The 16,248-nt window shown below is 56.1% G+C and overlaps 2 protein-coding genes across 3 annotated transcripts in view; one reads left to right on the top strand and one right to left on the bottom strand.

Moving 5' to 3' along the window:
- The window catches only part of ZNF628 (zinc finger protein 628), a 61,511-nt gene that overhangs the window by 21,817 nt on the left and 23,446 nt on the right, over positions 1 to 16,248 (bottom strand). The window contains exon 2 of the mRNA XM_029244303.1: positions 7,012 to 7,113. Within this exon, the coding sequence (XP_029100136.1) occupies positions 7,012 to 7,113 (102 nt within the window). The remainder of the gene's footprint in view (positions 1 to 7,011; positions 7,114 to 16,248) is intronic.
- On the top strand, positions 4,625 to 11,556 carry ISOC2 (isochorismatase domain containing 2). 2 transcript variants are annotated; one of them, XM_029245395.1, is made up of 7 exons: positions 4,625 to 4,713; positions 7,979 to 8,022; positions 8,335 to 8,472; positions 8,594 to 8,803; positions 9,119 to 9,189; positions 9,350 to 9,467; positions 11,128 to 11,556. In XM_029245395.1, the coding sequence occupies exons 3-7, from the start codon at positions 8,338 to 8,340 to the stop codon at positions 11,206 to 11,208; spliced, it is 615 nt and encodes a 204-aa protein (XP_029101228.1). In that variant the 5' UTR covers positions 4,625 to 4,713; positions 7,979 to 8,022; positions 8,335 to 8,337; the 3' UTR covers positions 11,209 to 11,556. The 2 variants fall into 2 exon arrangements, with proteins under 2 accessions (XP_029101228.1, XP_029101238.1); XM_029245405.1 differs by having other exon boundaries at positions 4,685 to 4,713; positions 8,317 to 8,472.

The following is a 16,248-nucleotide window of genomic DNA, read 5'->3' as shown; positions in this document are numbered from 1 at the left end:
TGGTTGAGAGTCCGCCTGCTCATGCAGAGGACACGGGTTCATGCCCCGGTCCGGGAAGATCCCACATGCCGCGGAGCCGCTGGGCCCGTGAGCCATGGCCACTGAGCCTGCGCGTCAGAGCCTGTGCTCCGCAACAGTGAGAGGCCCACATACCGAAAAAAAATAAAAATAAAAAGGTGGTCCCCAGATCAGCACCACTAGCACCTCAGCATCACTTAGGAGTGTGTTAGCAACGCAAATTCTTGGACCCCACCCCAGAAACTCGGGGGCCCAGGAACCAGCATTCCCACAAGCCCTCCAGGTGTCCTTCCTGTTGTGCACTGAAGTTTAAGAGCCACTGGCCTATTGATCCCTCATGTAACATCACTTAGATTTTACTGTCCATAACATCTTAGCCTATTTCTTTCATGTTTTTAGATAAGTTTAAAAGTAAATCACAAATGTCACGACTCTTCAGCCCTAAACACCATTTATCCTTACTTTGTTCAGGTCAGGGACCATACGTGGCATGTAGTTGTCATGAATCTTAAATCAGTCCCCCGCCCCCACCCCCACACCCCCTCTGTCATTTAACCTGACCTCCCATTACTGAAAACTTTCCCTGGGGCACTCAGAGCATAACTATCCTCCTTGGCATCAAAGACAGTGTCACAGTGGCAGCTCTCACTAAATATAGGAAAATATATATAACATTGGGCTTCCCTGGTGACGCAGTGGTTAAGGATCCGCCTGCCAAGGCGGGGGACACGGGTTCGAGCCCTGGTCCGGGAAGATCCCACATGCCGCGGAGCAACTAAGCCCGTGCGCCACAACTACTGAACCTGTGCTCTAGAGCCCGCGAGCCACAACTACTGAGCCCATGCGCCACAACTACTGAAGCCCGCGCGCCTATATCCCGTGCTCTGCAACAAGAGAAGCCACCACAATGAGAAGCACGCGCACCGCAAGGAAGAGTAGCCCCCGCTCGCCGCAACTGGCGTGCAGCGTTGCGTGCAGCAACGAAGACCCAATGCAGCCAAAAATAAATAAATAAATATAAATGTAAATAAATATATATATATATAACATAAAATTTTGAACATTTTAAAGTGTACAATTCAGAGGCATTTTGTATATTCATAATGTTTTGCAACCATCACCTCCACCTAGTTCTGGAACATTTTCATCAACCCCAAAGGAGAACCGGTACCCATTAGTATTCCCTCCCCATCCTCCCCTCCCCGCCAGCACCTGGTAACCGCCAATCTACTCTATGTTTCCAGGGATTTGCCTATTCTGGACATTTCACATAAACAGAGTCATACAATATCAGATACTTTTTTTTTTTTTTTTTTTGCGGTACGCGGGCCTCTCACTGTTGTGGCCTCTCCCGTTGCGGAGCACAAGCTCCGGACGCGCAGGCTCAGCGGCCATGGCTCACGGGCCCAGCCGCTCCGCGGCACGTGGGATCTTCCCGGACCGGGGCACGAACCCCTGTCCACTGCATCGGCAGGCGGACTCCCAACCACTGCACCACCAGGGAAGCCCTCAGATACATTTTTAAATAAACCGTTTCCTGGAAGTTTAGCATAGTACAAAAAAATAAACACATCAACCGTGTGGAGTTTAATGAATTTTCCCAAAGGGGCCCCACTGACGTAACCAACACTCAGATCCAGGAACAGGGCATTCCTTGTCCCAGAGACCCTGGTAGTACCTCCTTCCCATGAACCACACATCCTGATTTCTCTCACTGTCGATTGAGTTAGGCTGTTTTTGAACTTTATTTAAATGGCATCACGTATCCACTTATTCTAAGTCTCACCGCTTTTGTTCAACATTATGTTTTTGCATTAACCTGCTAGAACTTCCACAATCAAACACTACAGACTGGTGTAACAGAAATGTATTGATACTTTCTCATGATTCTGGAGGCTGAAGTCCAAGATCAAGGTGTCGGCAGGGAGAGGCCTCTCTCTTTGGCTTCACACGTGGTCATCCCTCTGTGTGTCCTAATCTCCTCTTGCTGGATTAGGGACCATACTGATGATGTCATTTTAATGTAATCACCTCTCTAACGACCCTGTCTCCAAATACAGTCACATTCTGAGGTCCTGGGGGTTAAAACTTCAACAAATGAATTTTAGGGGGACACAGTTCAGCCCCTAACAGTTTGTGAGATCCATCTGCATTGTTACTGAGGGGTTAGGAATACTGGGGGGAGACCCGTGCAATGGCTATTACAGTCATCCAGGTGGGGGAAGCTGGGGACTCCAACCAGGGGTTAGTGGAGATACTGAGAGGGTTGGTGGAGATGCAGATTCATAACTATTTAGGCAGTAGAATCCACAGGGCATCATGTTATAGTCACATTGCCAGCCCACAGTGCGCCTTTGTGTGAAAATTTTGTTAAAGGCACCCCTTCCTTAAGACATTTTTTACTTTTACATGTTGGAATATAGTCATATTAAATCTAAATGTCAAAAATGTGCGTAGTGTTGGACGAGATGTGCTGCCTTGTGCAGTGCACAAACCCCACAGCTGTTCAGAGCTTCCCTATGAAATGGCGTTAAAAAGATTACATTGTCAGACTCATGAAAATGGACCCAGGGGCAGAGACATTAGCACAGAGAAGAAAAATGTGGAGGGATAGAAGGGACAAATCACTCCTGGGATGGCAGATAGGAGGGGAGTCCTTCGTGGTCACCCAGCTAATGCCTGGCCCTCTCTGCAGGCAGTTTGCCAAGATCGAAGCTGCCACCCAGCGCCTGGCCATATCCATCCTGTCCCAGGAGGCACCTCCCCAGAGATCGCCACCCCAAAGGCCACCTCCACCACCTCCATCCCCCTTCCTGGGGGTGGCCTGTGATGTGGCCCCCACTGGCCCCAGCCTAAGTCTCGCTGCCCTGGATGCCTCCACCCACGACCTCTTTGAGGACATTGTGGTCCCCCCAGAGTGTCCCTCAGCGTCATCTGGCCTGTCCCACTGTGTGCTGGGCCAGGCAGACCTGAGGCAGGACCCACACTTCTATGACCCCCTGCTCCCTACCCTGCATGCCCTGGGGGGATGGGAGGGAATGAGCTCTCAGCTCCTGAGGGAGGTTGGGTGGGCAGGTGAGAGGTGTCTTGTGCCTGCCATTCTCAGAGGATCCCTGAAGGCTGGGGGACCCGCTCCCCATGACACCCAATCACAACCCAGCCCAGGCTCCCAGACAAACCAGACTGCCCCTCCCTCCATGACAGTTCTTCAGCCACCGGCCCCCCAGGAGCCCCTTGTCCCATCCACTACCCTCCTGGCAGCCTGTGGGAATATGAACCAAGCCCAGACTCCCACCTCTGACCACGGCCTCATGGGTCTTCTCCCAGGTCCAGTGCCCCCACCACAGCCCCTTCGGGGGGGGTTTCACGCTCTCCCTCCCCCACCTTCTCCCTTCTTTCTTCCCAACCCCACCTCCTTGGCAACTGTCCCTTCAGCTCCCTCTTACCCTGGTTCACCTCTGCCTAGTGTCTGGTGTCGTCTTATTTATTCCCAAAGATTTGTTGAGTGCCTACTATGTGCCAGGCCCAGGTTTGGGTGCAGAGGATTCAGCAGTGAATAAAACAGATAACATCTCTGCCCTCGCGGAGTTCTCATGGCGGGGGGTAAAGTCGGGGGTACTGAAAATAAATGAGTACATCCATACATTTTTTTAAACACAAGATAAATTTCCAATTTCAGATTGGCATTAGTGCTGTGAAGAAAATAGAACAGCGACCTGATCAGGTGACTACTTGATGTAGGGTGGTCAGGGAGGGCCTTGAATGACAAGAAGGAGCTGGTACTGCGAAAGTCTGGGATTCCAGGCAGAGGAACCAGCTCGTGCAAAGGCCCTGAGGTGGGACGTTGGGGGAACAGTAAAGGAGGCCAGCATGGCTGGAGTGGAGTGAGATGAGGGAGAGTGGTAAGAGGTGAGGTTGAGAGACTGACCAAGGCACACCATGAAGTGGGGGTAGCTTAGATTTTATTCCAAGCCTGATGGCAAGTTCACTCTCCATCTCTTTCAACCCCATTTCCAAACACAGTCTAAATATTACGAACACCACCGTAGGAGGAAGGTGCTGTGAGATGGGGAAACTGAGGCACAGAGAACGAACGTGCGGGGAGAGGGAGGGATTTCTTGGCTTCCTCGCGCCTTTAACCCTTTCCAGGAAAATGCGTGGATCTCTTTGCTAAGTTTGTCTCTAAACAGAAGGGCAAGGGTTCGAACCCCAGGCCTTCCCCTGCCCTGGGCACAGCCCCTCCCTCTCTCTCTCCTTCTCTCCCTCTCGGCCCCGGGGTTCTGAACTTCACAGCCGGGCAGGTAGCGACCCACCCACTTCTCCAGCTGGAGTCCGCGTTCTCGGTACCCACCGCGCCACTCCGCCTTAAGCCCGCCACTCACACCTGTTACGACTCCCCATTGGTCAGACTGGCTGCTTTCCCGCCCCCTGACGGGCTAATCACGCTCTCAGGAAGGACAGTCTGGCCCACACGCAGCCCCCCCCCCAGGGAGAAGTAGCGGCGCTTGCGGATTGGCTGGGAGCGGGGGGGTGGGGCTGAGCAGAGCTAGACGAGTGCCTATTGGGCGGCTCAGCCCTGGTGGGCGGGACGAGGGCGGAGCCGGGGGCGGGCCAAGTGTCTGGGCTTTGGGAAACATCTACTAGGCCTGCGAGCCCCGCGGGTGGGCCTGAGCGGCGGAAGTCCGGCTGCGGGAGGTAAGTGACTACAGGCCTCACCTGCGGCGGACGGGCCGGGCCCCGTCGCGGCGCCTTCCTGATAAGGCCCTTCTGGTGCTGCGGGGGGACAGACCTCCCCCACTTGCTGGTGGAGGACAGCCGGGGGAGGACTCCTGCCTGGGCCCTCCAGAATTGGCTAGCCAGGGGCTCGAATTCTCCACGGGCCGCTTCCGCCCTCTCTACCAAGTTTCCGCGTCACCCCTGCGTGGTGGGTGGGTTTGGCTCCCATTTCCTCAAGAAGGAAACTGAGGCTCAGACAGAGCTGAAACTTGCCTAAGGTCACACCGCCAGCTAGTCTCGGCTGCAGAACCGGGTTCCCCAGGCCACATGGGGATCTGAACAGCCCCATTCGCTCCTCAGGTTGCCGCCCACCTGGGGCCGCTCCTCCTCCTCCGCCCTCGGGCTCCCTCCACCCGGAGCTGCGTTCTGAATTTTCCTCACTTCCCCAGAGTACCGCCAACTCTGTCTCCAGCCGAGACCCCTCCCCACATTCACCCCCACACACACACACACATTTTCATCTTCTCCCCCAAATCAGTTCCCCTCTCCAGATCCCCAGTTAGTCCCTGGAACCTGCCACCCTCGGACCACTGGCAACCTGAGGATCTTCCTTCTTCCTCCTCCGACCACAGCCAGGCCCAGCTGCCCCCTCCCCGCTCTGTCCCCGCTGCCTGAACTGGAGCCCAGGCCTCACCCTTGGCCACCTGGACCGCAGTCCCCACTTTCACCCTGGCCTCCACCTCCAGTCCAGCCCCACCGCGGCCAGCGAGGCTTCCCTATTTTATTGTATATTTTGAAAACTTTTTATGGAAGTATATCACATATGTAGGAAAACAGAAATCACAGATACACAGCTCAAATAACTTCACAAAGAGAACGCTCTGGTGTCAACAGCATCCAAATCCAGAAGCCGAACGTCCCCCACACCCCAGAAACCCCCCTTGCACCCCCTCCTTCAACACTGCTGCCCAAGGATAACTGTTATCATAACTTTAATGCCACAGGTTGGTTTTGCTGAGTTCTTGCCTTATGTAAATCTTTTACTGTATTGTATTTATTCCTGACTAGACAACCTGTTACACATTGTCCAAAATTCAAAAGGAACAGACTAGTACACAGTGAAAATCAAATGTCCTTCACACTCTGCCCCTCAGAGGCCTGTCCCTGCAGAAAGAGCCTGTTCCTTATGTGCCTTCCAGAGAGAGCAGATATAGATTGGAACAGTACCTACACTTTTTTTCTTCTTGCATTTTGGCACAAATGGGAGCATTGTTATACACACTATTATGCTTTTTTTTTTTCCTTCACTGTTAACATCTCTTGGACACTTTTCCACGTTGTTACTTAAAGATCTCCCTTGTGATTCTTCCTGGCTGCAAAGAATTCCAAAGTATGGATATACCATAACTTATGTAACCAGTACCCTAACCGTGGATGTTGGATTTATTTCTATTCTTTTGCTCTGGGCAGACGCCCATAATGAATAACCTTGTCCTGTAATGAATCACTTTGTGTCATTTCACAGGTATGTCTGCAGGATAAATACTTAGGATAATTAGGAGTGAGTTCTCTGGGTCACAGGGTTTGTGCATCTGTAATTCTGAGAAATGTGGGCACATGGTTCTCCCTAGGGGTTCTTGCAGTCCCCGGTCCTACAGCCCAAAGGGAAGCTCCGCCTCACTCTAGACTCCTGTCACTGTCACAGGCTTCCGGACATTCCAGCGCCCCCGCCCCAACCTGACCCTGTCCCTCCTGTCCGGTGGAGAGCTAAGCCGGGAATGGGAGTGAGGAGAGCACTCCAGGTGGAGGGAGCTGCCTGGGCAAAGGCCCTGAAGTGGGACTTGGCCACCGAGGCTGGAAGGTCCGGGTCCAGCGCCTTGTGGGAGGAGGGTACATCGTAGTCCTGAGGACAGAGAGAAGCCATGGGGCCCTGGGGAGAGCTGAGAAATAGGGTCAGCTCTGTGTTTTCAAAAAGGTTGTTTTCTTTCCCTCTCTCTCCACTTCCTCAGACAGAACTCTGCCAAGATGGATTAGATTCCCTAGCAATCCTAGCACTGGTCACAGTTGTAATTATGCAATTAATTAATTCAGTGTGGTTTTGTTTTTGAGGGAGTTTCCATTCCATTTGTTTTTTGAGACAAAATTCACACAGCATAAAATTCACCATTTTAGCCATCCACTAGTTTTTAAACTTTAGATATGTCACACATAGAAAACATTTTCAGTGGTAGATGTGTTCAGTTTAAAGAATAATCATAGACACCTGTGGGGACTCACCAGCCAGCAATGAAACTTCCCCCGAGTGAGTGTCAGCCGGCTTGCCCTCCACTGGGTCTACTGGGTCCACTGGGTCCACTGGGTCCACAGGGTCTCCGTTTCCTAAACAAATTAACAAATAAGTGAGTAACATGCAGAGAGAGAGGGAGCTGCAGACAAAAGCCAGGACTCCCATTTGTGCAGCAACTCAGGCACCCAGGGACACAAGCCTCTGGGTACATGGGCTGAGACATGTGAGACTTGGGGTGTCCAGGGCCCAGATGCTCACTCTGACGGGGGCAGGGAGGGGCAGTCACCCCTCTAGTCCCCACAGGACCTTGGCCTTCATGGACTCCCGTGGGCTTCAGTGTCCTCCCCTTTAAAAGGGCTGCTGGCCAGGTGGCTCTACCAGTCCCCCACCTCTTAATTTTTATATTTCTCTCTTTTTTTTTTGGCCATACCTCGCAGCATGCGGGATCTTAGTTCCCCAACCAGTGATTGAACCCATGCCCCCTGCAGTGGAAGCACAGATTCTTAACCACTGGACTGCCAGGGAAGTCCCCTTCTTTCTTTTTCTTAAAATTGTGGTAAAATACACGTAACCTAAACTTTACCATCTCGACCATTTCAAAGTGTACAATTAAGAGGCATTTAGTATATTCATGATATTGGGCAACCATCACTACTATCTAGTTCCAGAACACTTCCATCTCCCCAGACGGAAACTCTGTACCCCTTTTCAGTCACTCCTCACACCCCTGCACCCCACCCCACCCCCGCTGCCCTGAGGTGGAAGCACCACCAACCCTCTCCCTGTCTCTCTGGACGCAGCCGCTTTGGGTTTGGGGCATTCTGTGTAAATGGACTCCTGCACGTGGCCTTCTGTGACTGGCCTCTCTCACTGAGCATCGCGGTGAGGGGCCTCCGCGCTGCGGCCTGTGTCGTTGCTTCATTCCTTTTTATGGCTGGGTAATATTCCACTCCACAGGTACCCCAGCCTTTCTTTCTAAGACCTGGAAGGGGGTTCAGCTGGTGAGTTTTCCACACGGGTAAACTGCTTTTCAGAGGAGGCAGTCAGACTTGAGGGACCCCAGGCCATGAAGGAGGGAGGTGGTGCCGCTGGGAGAATGCAGCTCTTTTTGCCTCGGGGCTCAAGTCCTGCTCCCTCTGCTATGGGCAGTGGGCCCTCAGTCAGGACACTTCACTACTTAGACCTCGGTTTCCTCCTGGGGGTCGGGGGAGGATCACAGTTGGAGCCTGGGGTGTAAGCATGTGGACCCTGGACATGCAGAGAAGCCCTCTCCCTGCCTGATGCCACTCCCTCAGCCCCTCTGCCCACCCCAGGACATGGCAGCTGTGAGGCCCGGCCTGGGACGCATCATCCCTGGATCATCCATCCTCTTCCTGTGCGACATGCAGGAGAAGTTCCGCCATGTCTTGTTCTTCCCCCAGATCGTCTCTGTGGCTGCCCGCATGCTCAAGGTACAGCCCTCCTCCCGCAGACCCACCAGTCCAGGGCCCCAGCCCCTCCTCCCTCAGACCTAGGAGTTGGGCCTCCAGCCCCTTCGTTGGGCTCAGACCTTTGCTCCTCACCCCAACCCAGGTGGCCCAGCTCCTGGATGTGCCAGTTGTGCTGACTGAGCAGTACCCACAAGGCCTGGGCCCCACAGTGCCCGAGCTGGGAGCTGAGGGTCTGCAGCCATGGTCCAAGACCTGCTTCAGCATGGTGCCCGCGGTGCAGCAGGAGCTGGACGCGCGGCCCCAGCTGCGCTCTGTGCTCCTCTGTGGCTTGGAGACACAAGCCTGCATCTTGGTGAGACCGCAGCTGAACCTTGGGGACCTCCATTCACATCTGGGACCTCCCCAACCTAAAAAGGGTGTCTTTCCTGACCCAGAACTCTCTATCCTCCCCTTCCTGACCCATGACTCCCCTCCTGACCTGGGACTTTCACCTTCACTAAGGACCCCTCTCTTTACCTGGGGCTCCCATCCTGCCTAGGATCCCGTTGCAATCTGGGGACCTCCTGCCCTGATCCGAGCCTCCCTCATCCCCATCCTGGTTCCCCAATCACTCACCCAGGATCCCTGTTCTTGTCTGGGGGTAGCCCTTACCTCTTTCTGCCCCTAGCACACAGCCCTGGACCTCCTGGACCAAGGGCTGCAGGTCCACGTGGTGGTAGACGCCTGCACCTCCCGCAGGTGAGAGGGTCCCTTCAGGGGTGGGGTGCATGTGGGATGGGTTTGGAGCACCCAGGAAGAACCAGGGGGTGGGATCCCTGCCGGGTTTGCCAGGTGTCTGGGTGTCCAGACCAAGGCACTGACACCGCATGCACACATGCACCCCCCGCCCCCCCCGCAGCCAGGTGGACCGGCTGGTGGCGCTGTCCCGGATGCGCCAGAGCGGCGCCTTCCTCTCCACCAGCGAAGGGCTCATTCTGCAGCTCGTGGGTGATGCCACCCACCCCCGGTTCAAGGAGGTACTGACCCCCACGCCCCACACTCTGACCTCCCCCATCTCCTGTGCAAACGGGAAATATCTTTTCAGCACCCACCACATAGTCACAGGATACATCCGGGAACACAGAAGGCTGCCGCCTCCAGGGGCGCGAAGTTCTAGTGGGGGGGAAACTGCAGGTCAACACCATAAATCAATGAAAGGAGAAGCTGTCTGGCCACGAGGACTGTAGAGAGAGATAAAGCAGGGGAGGGGGCCAGGTGTGCAGAGGAGGGGTTGCCTAAGGTGGTCCAGAGGCCTCCCGGAAGAAGGTGATTTTAGAGTGAGGTAGAGATGGGAGGGAGCCAGGCAGACGGGAGAGAACAGTCCAGCAGGGGCCCTGTAGACGGGAGCCCCTTGACCCTTTCCCGCCACCCTCTTCTCCAGTCTATGGCACTGAGGTCCAGCCTCCACACCCACCACCCGAGTGGCCTTCCTAGTACCCAGGTCTGACCAGGTAGTCCCCACTGCTTCACACCACTAAGGGCCACTGCTTGGCCCTTAGGATAACGGGACATGCCCGAACTTGAGATTCCCAGCCCTCTGAGGTCTGCCCCTTCCCCTCCTCTTAGTTCTGTTGAGCATTTATTGAGCACCTACTATGTGCCAGCCACTGTGGCAGGTCCAGGGGCAATAGCAAAAGACAGTCCGTATTCAGTTTCGCATTGTGGCCTGGAGCTGGGGAGGGAACATGTAGAATGTGTGAGAAATAAGATGGGGGCTGGCAGCTGGGAGGCCCCTCCTGGGGGGTGGCCTTACAGTGGAGACCTGAAAGTGCAGGAGCAGCCAGTCATCCAGAAAGTGGTCCTGGCGGAGGGGACAGCTAGGGCAAAGGCCTGGACATGGGGCTGAACGTGACTTATTCAAGGAACAGTAGCGGGGCACGGTGAGTGCAGGCTGAGTGTGGGAGGAGGGGAGGCAGGGAGGAGCCGGAGCCGAGTCTTCCCAAAGATTTTGGTGGGGGTTGGGAGGGGCAGCCATGGGGGTTTGCACAGGGGGGCTGGACACTGTCAGATCTATGTGTAGTGCCAGGTGGCTAATGGATATGTGGTAGGAAGGGGGGAAACCAGGGTGGAGGCAGCGGCGGGGATACAGGCTTTGCTTATTTTCATTTTTTAATCTCTGCAGGTTAGCATGACAGGGATTGCTGATGGGTGCAAGGTGTGAAAAGGCAGCACAGAGAGAGGATCTGGCTTGAGCGCAGTTGCTCAAGCTCTACTGATGGGGGTGGAGGTGGCGGCAATGAGGTTGAGAGGTCAGGTGACCACCAGCATCTAAGAGGCAGCTGGATAAGTGAGTCCAGAGTTGAGGGGCAAGGCGCGGGCTGGATTTGAGAGTTGAGGAATAAGAGAGGTGAGATTACTTAAGAAGAAGCATGTGTAGACAAGGAGCCCCAGGAAAGAGTCGGTCACCCTTAGTGGTCCAAGTCAGCAAGGTGGACCGAGATGGCAGATGATCAGGTGCTAACCCTGGTGGCTATGGTGAAAGGGAGGCCCCAAGAAAAGTTTCGAGAAGAGGCAATGGTGGGTTTGGCCAGTTGCTACTAAGGGGGCGAGGGAGATGAAAATGGAGAAGTATCCCTTGGATCTGTCATGGGGATGAGAACCCTTGACGCTTCCTGACTCCCTACCCCTACCCTACAGATCCAGAAGATCATCAAGGAGCCCGCCCCAGACAGCGGGCTGCTTGGCCTCTTCCATGGCCAGAACCCCCTCTTCCGCTGAACTCCCTACCCTGCCTTGAGGGGAGACCGACCACCTTCTCGTCCCTGGGACCTTGGCAGAAGCGCTTTCCCCCCCATTCTTGGATCCCAAGAGTGGTGCAGTCCACCGGGGGTACCGCCCCCTCAGCAGGGGATGTGGGTGCCGCTTTTCCATTGGACGGCAGCTCCCGGAAATGCAAATGAGACTCCTGGAAACTGGGCGGGGGTTGGCTGAGCCGAGCTGGAGGTGGGGCTCGGCCCCCCCCCCCCCCCCCGGTCGCTTCAAGGGGCGGCAAGGGGAGGGAGAGGGAGTGTCACAGGCTGTGTGGGACCCGGTCTCAGAGAATAAACATTGATGTGACTGTGGACTGAACCATTCTTGGGTTTGGGGGGTATCCCGGGGGCGACTGGGGGCTGCGGGCGGTGGCGGAAGAGGGGTCCCCAGCTGGTGGGGAGGGGTAGGTGCCTCTTCTCAACTCCAAGCCGGCGCGAGGCAAAGGCGAGGGCTGGCCACTGTCACATCTGCACCGAAGCCGGCGCGCATCTGCACGGAAAAGAACTGCCGGCCCGGGGTCGCCCAACTCGCTGCCGGTCGCCCCCCCCCATCAGCGCGCGCACGCCCAGCCGGGTTGGCTCGCAGACACGCGCTGGCTCTGCCTCCCCTGGCCGGCCCCCCACGTCGCCACCACCCCCGACTCCCCCAGGGTCCCGCATCCGGAAAGTGAGGTGAGCGTGACCGCACCCCGGTGCGGAGGGGGAAACTGAGGCACGAGGGACTTGGGGACGGGGAGGAAGGAAGAGACAGGCATGCGGATGAATGGATGAATGGATGGGAAGGACAGACAGCTTCATCTGAGTGGTCCCTGCTCCCCTAAGACGCAGGAGCCCGGGGATCCACATAGGGGCTCCCAGAATTCTGCAGCCCCCTTGGAAATCTGGGAGTTGGGACTCTACGGACCCCCCAGTCAGGGCCCCTCAGCCCCTTCAGAGTCTTAGTCCTCCCCCCGCCCCCACCGCATCCTTGGGTGCCCAAGAAGGCAATCTGAGTCCCCCAGGGACCCAGGCATCAGAGCTCTCAGCCAGACCGCCCCGCATTGGGGAAACAGAGCCCCCCCCGCCCCTGGATCCCAGACCCCTCCCAGAAGTCCCGGTCACCGGACCCCGCGGTCAGAGCGCCCAGCACCCCCTCTCTCCGCAGGGATCTAGGAGTCCTTGCCTCCCCCCTCCTCCAGGAGTCCCTGGGACCGGGCGCCGGCGCCCCCGGCCCCCGCCTTTCGGATCCAGGTGTCCCCCCCTCCTCACCCCCCAGCCTGAAGCTTCGCGTCTCCGAGGCCGCGCTCGCGTCGCCATGGCAACAGGAGTCTATTTTGCGCTGGGAACACACAGCTCCCGCCGCAGCGCCCCCCCCACCCCGCCCCTCCAACCTGAGCCTGAGCGAGAGTGGGGGGCCCGGGGAGGGAGACTGGTGGTCCGCGGTCGGGGGGAGACACAGAGACACTCAGAGGGACAGAGATTTGTAGGAAATCTCTCTAGGAAAGAGACAGAGACACGGAGTCAAAGAGGTAGCGAGAGATGGGGATGTGGAAACGGGGAAGACACAGGATGTAGAGAGGCAGAGACTGGGCAGAGGGAAGGAGAAAATGTTGGCACACAGAGGAGACTTGGGACAGAGACTGAAAGATGCAGAGATGCGATGAGACACGTAGAGAGAGACAGGCTCAGAGAGACCGCGCGACCCAGGGCACCTCCCGATAGAGATGAGAGATCCGCCGGCAGGCTGAGGGAGAGGCGGTGGGAGGCGACGTCCCGGGAGGAGGTAAGGACACGGAGACGCAGAGACTCCCAGAGACAGAGACATAAGAGACAGGAAGGCCTAGGGACCTGGGCGGGCCGCTGGGAGTGCGTGGGGAGGGTCCGCATCTCTCCCTCAATCCCACCTCCCACCTCCCAGGTGGCGAGCCGGAGGCGGCGCTGGATCCCTCCACCCTGCCTCCCCCGCCCGGAACTGGGATCCCCGCCCCCGCATCCAGACCCCTCCCCTTCTCCCTCCGCTTTCCCGCTCCAGCCGGGTCCGCCGGGTCCGCCTCCTCCGGAACCCAGATGCCGCCTTCTTCCACATGCCTAACTCAAACCCACCATCAACCCCAGATATTCCTAGGAGGCCGTCCCTTTGCACTCGGACACCGCCCACCCTCAGCCCCACCCCGCTGCCACCTGCGGACCCCTCTCCAGCACCCAGTTGCTTGAGGTCAGGGCTTCTGGCTTTTTCTGGGTCTCCTCCCCTCTGCGGGTCTCTATCCTCCTCTGGTTCTCTCTTTCGAGCTCTCTCTCTCTCTCTGTCCTTCAATCTCTGATCCCCAGTCCTCTGGGTCTTTGCCCCACCCCCACCCCATCACTGCTCGCCCTCTGGGTCTCTGCCCTCCCAGGGCTCTGTCCTCTTTTCTTTGGCTATCTGTACTCCCTTCTCGTCATCTCTGTTCCTCTCTCTCTGGGCCTCTGTCCCCCTTTTTCGCCGGGTCTCTGTCCCTCTCTCTCTGGGTCTCTGTCTCCCTCTCCCTGAGTCTCTGTTCCCCTCTCCCTGGGTCTCTGTCCTTGTCTCTGGGCCTCTACCCCCACCCCGAGGGCTCTCTCCCCCTGCCCCCCCGCGCCCTGTTCTCTCATTCTCTGCTGCCAGGCATCTCAGAAGGCAGTCCTTGCCCCCAGAGCCCAGCTGGCAGGGTCAGGAGAGGGGGGGTGGGGGGGCTGTGAGGCACAGCGCTTGCAGGGGAGCGGGTGGGGGAGGGACTTCTCTGGGAGCTCAGGACCGAGTGGGGCCTGCTCTGGGACCCCTCCTCACACTGGCTCCCCTGATCTCTGTCCTCACATCTCTGTCTCTCAGGTCCTGGGCTGGGGTGCTGGGTTCTGGCCCCGAGCTGCTAGGTGTGTGTGGTGTGGGGAGGGAGATCGGGGTTTGGGGGGCATTCCTCTCCAGCTGTGAAGGAGGAGTGTGCCTTCCGGTGTGTGCTGGGGGGCTGTCTGGGTGTGTCTGGTGGAGGGCCACATGCCTGCTTCCAGACTCTCCACCACTGGGTTCTCACTGGTGTGTGTGCCTACGAGGTTGCGTGACTGTGGGCTGTGATGTGTGCCACCGCGTGCCCACGTGCAGCTGGCTGGGGCAGGTCCCTGGCCATGTTCTGGACCTGTGTGTGGTCCCAGTGTGTCAAGGTGTCTGAGATTGTGTCTGACTCTTGTGTGCTGTGGGTGGGAATGCCCAGAAATGCATGGTTGTGTGTCCACATGGAGCTGTATTGTGTGTTTGGGGAGGAGGGAGGCTCAGGTGTGCCGCCAGGATGACATTGGGTGTCCTTGCGTGTTGTGTCTGGGACACTGTGTGGGTGTCCTGTGCTCTGTGTCACTGTGCGTATATAAGCTCTGTTGTGTGTCTGTGTATACTTTTGTGTGAGGTAGAGGAAGAACTGGTCCTCTGTATCCTTGTGGTGTGGACCAGCTGCTGTGTCTGCAGTGTGTCTCCTCCCCACCTGGAGGTGCTGCCCTGCATCAGGAGGTGTGAGGCAGGGACAGGAGGCTACAGGACGCCCACTGGTCGAGGGGCTGTGCGTGTGTGTGTGTGTGTGTGTGTGTGTGTGTGTGTGTGTGTGTGTGTTGCTGGGTCGGAGGGGATGTAGGCTGCTGCTCCTCCTGCCTCACTCCCCAGAGTTGTCAATGGCCAAGAGTTTCGTTTCCCTGGCTCTGTGCATGTGTGTGAAGTTGGAAGGGACAATGGGACTCTGTTAGCAGAGGGAGAAATTCTGTCCATGGAGCCCAGCCAGAGGCTTGGCACAGCACAGGGACTGAGAGGGCAAACTGCTACCCCTGTGGGGCAGATGAGACAAAGGTTCCCCCAGCCCAATGCAGCTCCCTAGCATCTATGATTTAGCAGACAGATGGTACCCTTGCGTGTGTTTGAAAAGGTACCCCTTCCCACAGATGGATGCAGCCCCACCAGATGCATTCTTAGGAAGGAGAGCGCGGCTGGATTCCAGCCTCTCAGCCAGACCCTCTTGTGCAGTACACAACCTGCCCAACCATATGTGGCAGCCCTCGTATGAATGAAGGAATCCACATCGCCACACACGTGTCACTCTCAGAAGTGGTGTGTCTGTGTGCATGACAACCCATGTTTCTCTGTGGGATAATGCATCCATGTGCTGTGGGTGGTGGTGCCCTGAGTTCAAAGCCTAGCACCATTGCTTGGGCACTGCGACATCACCTGACCTTTGTTGGTTGGTTTTTGTTTCTTAACTGTGGTAAAATACACATAACATAAAATTTAGCGTTTTAACCATTTTAAGTGTACAGTTCAGTGGCATTTAATATATTCACAGTGTTGTGTGACTACCACCACTATTTAGTTCCAGAATATTTCCTTCACCCTGAAAGGAAGCCCTGCCCCCATTAAGCAGTCACTCCCCATTCCCTCCTGCCCCCAGCTCCAGGCGACCACTTATCGGCTTTTGTCTACGTGGATTTGACTGTTGCAGACATTTCATATAAATGGAATCATACAATATGTGACTTTTTGTGTCTGGCTTTTCTCTCTTAATGTTTTTGAGGTTCTTCATGATGTAGAATGTATTGGTGCTTCGTCCCTTTTTATGGCTGAATAGTATTCCATTGAATGGATAGACCACATTTTGTTTACCCATTCATCAACCGATGGACATTTGGGTGGTCTCCAGTCTGGGGCTGTTGTAAATCATGCTGCTAAGAACATTTGTGTTTTTGTGTTAACATGTTTTTCAATTCTTTGGGGCATATGCCTAGGAGTGGAACTGCTGGGTCATGTGGTAACCCTATGTTTAACTTTTAAGGAACTGCCAATCTGCTTTCCAGAGTGTGGGCCAAGGCACTTCTAAGATGCCCGTTAAACACCAAGTGGAGGCATCCAGCAGGCAGTCTGGCGGTGAGCTCAGGGGAGGGGCCGGAGCAGAGCTAAAAGGGAACGTTGAGGCCCCAGGTGCAGCCTCCCATAGCCCTCTCCCCATCCCAGGCCCCAGCAGTTTTTCATAATGGTGTGGTCCCT

Source organism: Monodon monoceros, unplaced genomic scaffold (assembly GCF_005190385.1).
Source record: "Monodon monoceros isolate NGI ecotype Baffin Bay Population unplaced genomic scaffold, NGI_Narwhal_1 Super_Scaffold_10, whole genome shotgun sequence".
NCBI lineage: Eukaryota > Metazoa > Chordata > Mammalia > Artiodactyla > Monodontidae > Monodon > Monodon monoceros.
This window is presented reverse-complemented; position numbering and strand designations above follow the sequence as displayed.

What these genes read in the sequence shown, in the direction of transcription:
- ISOC2 (XM_029245395.1), top strand. Translation starts at nt 8,338, where the DNA reads ATGGCAGCTGTGAGGCCCGGCCTGGGACGCATCATCCCTGGATCATCC. An exon ending in TGGCTGCCCGCATGCTCAAG is followed by an intron (nt 8,473 to 8,593) that starts GTACAGCCCTCC and finishes ACCCCAACCCAG; the next exon opens with GTGGCCCAGCTCCTGGATGT. An exon ending in GACGCCTGCACCTCCCGCAG is followed by an intron (nt 9,190 to 9,349) that starts GTGAGAGGGTCC and finishes CCCCCCCCGCAG; the next exon opens with CCAGGTGGACCGGCTGGTGG.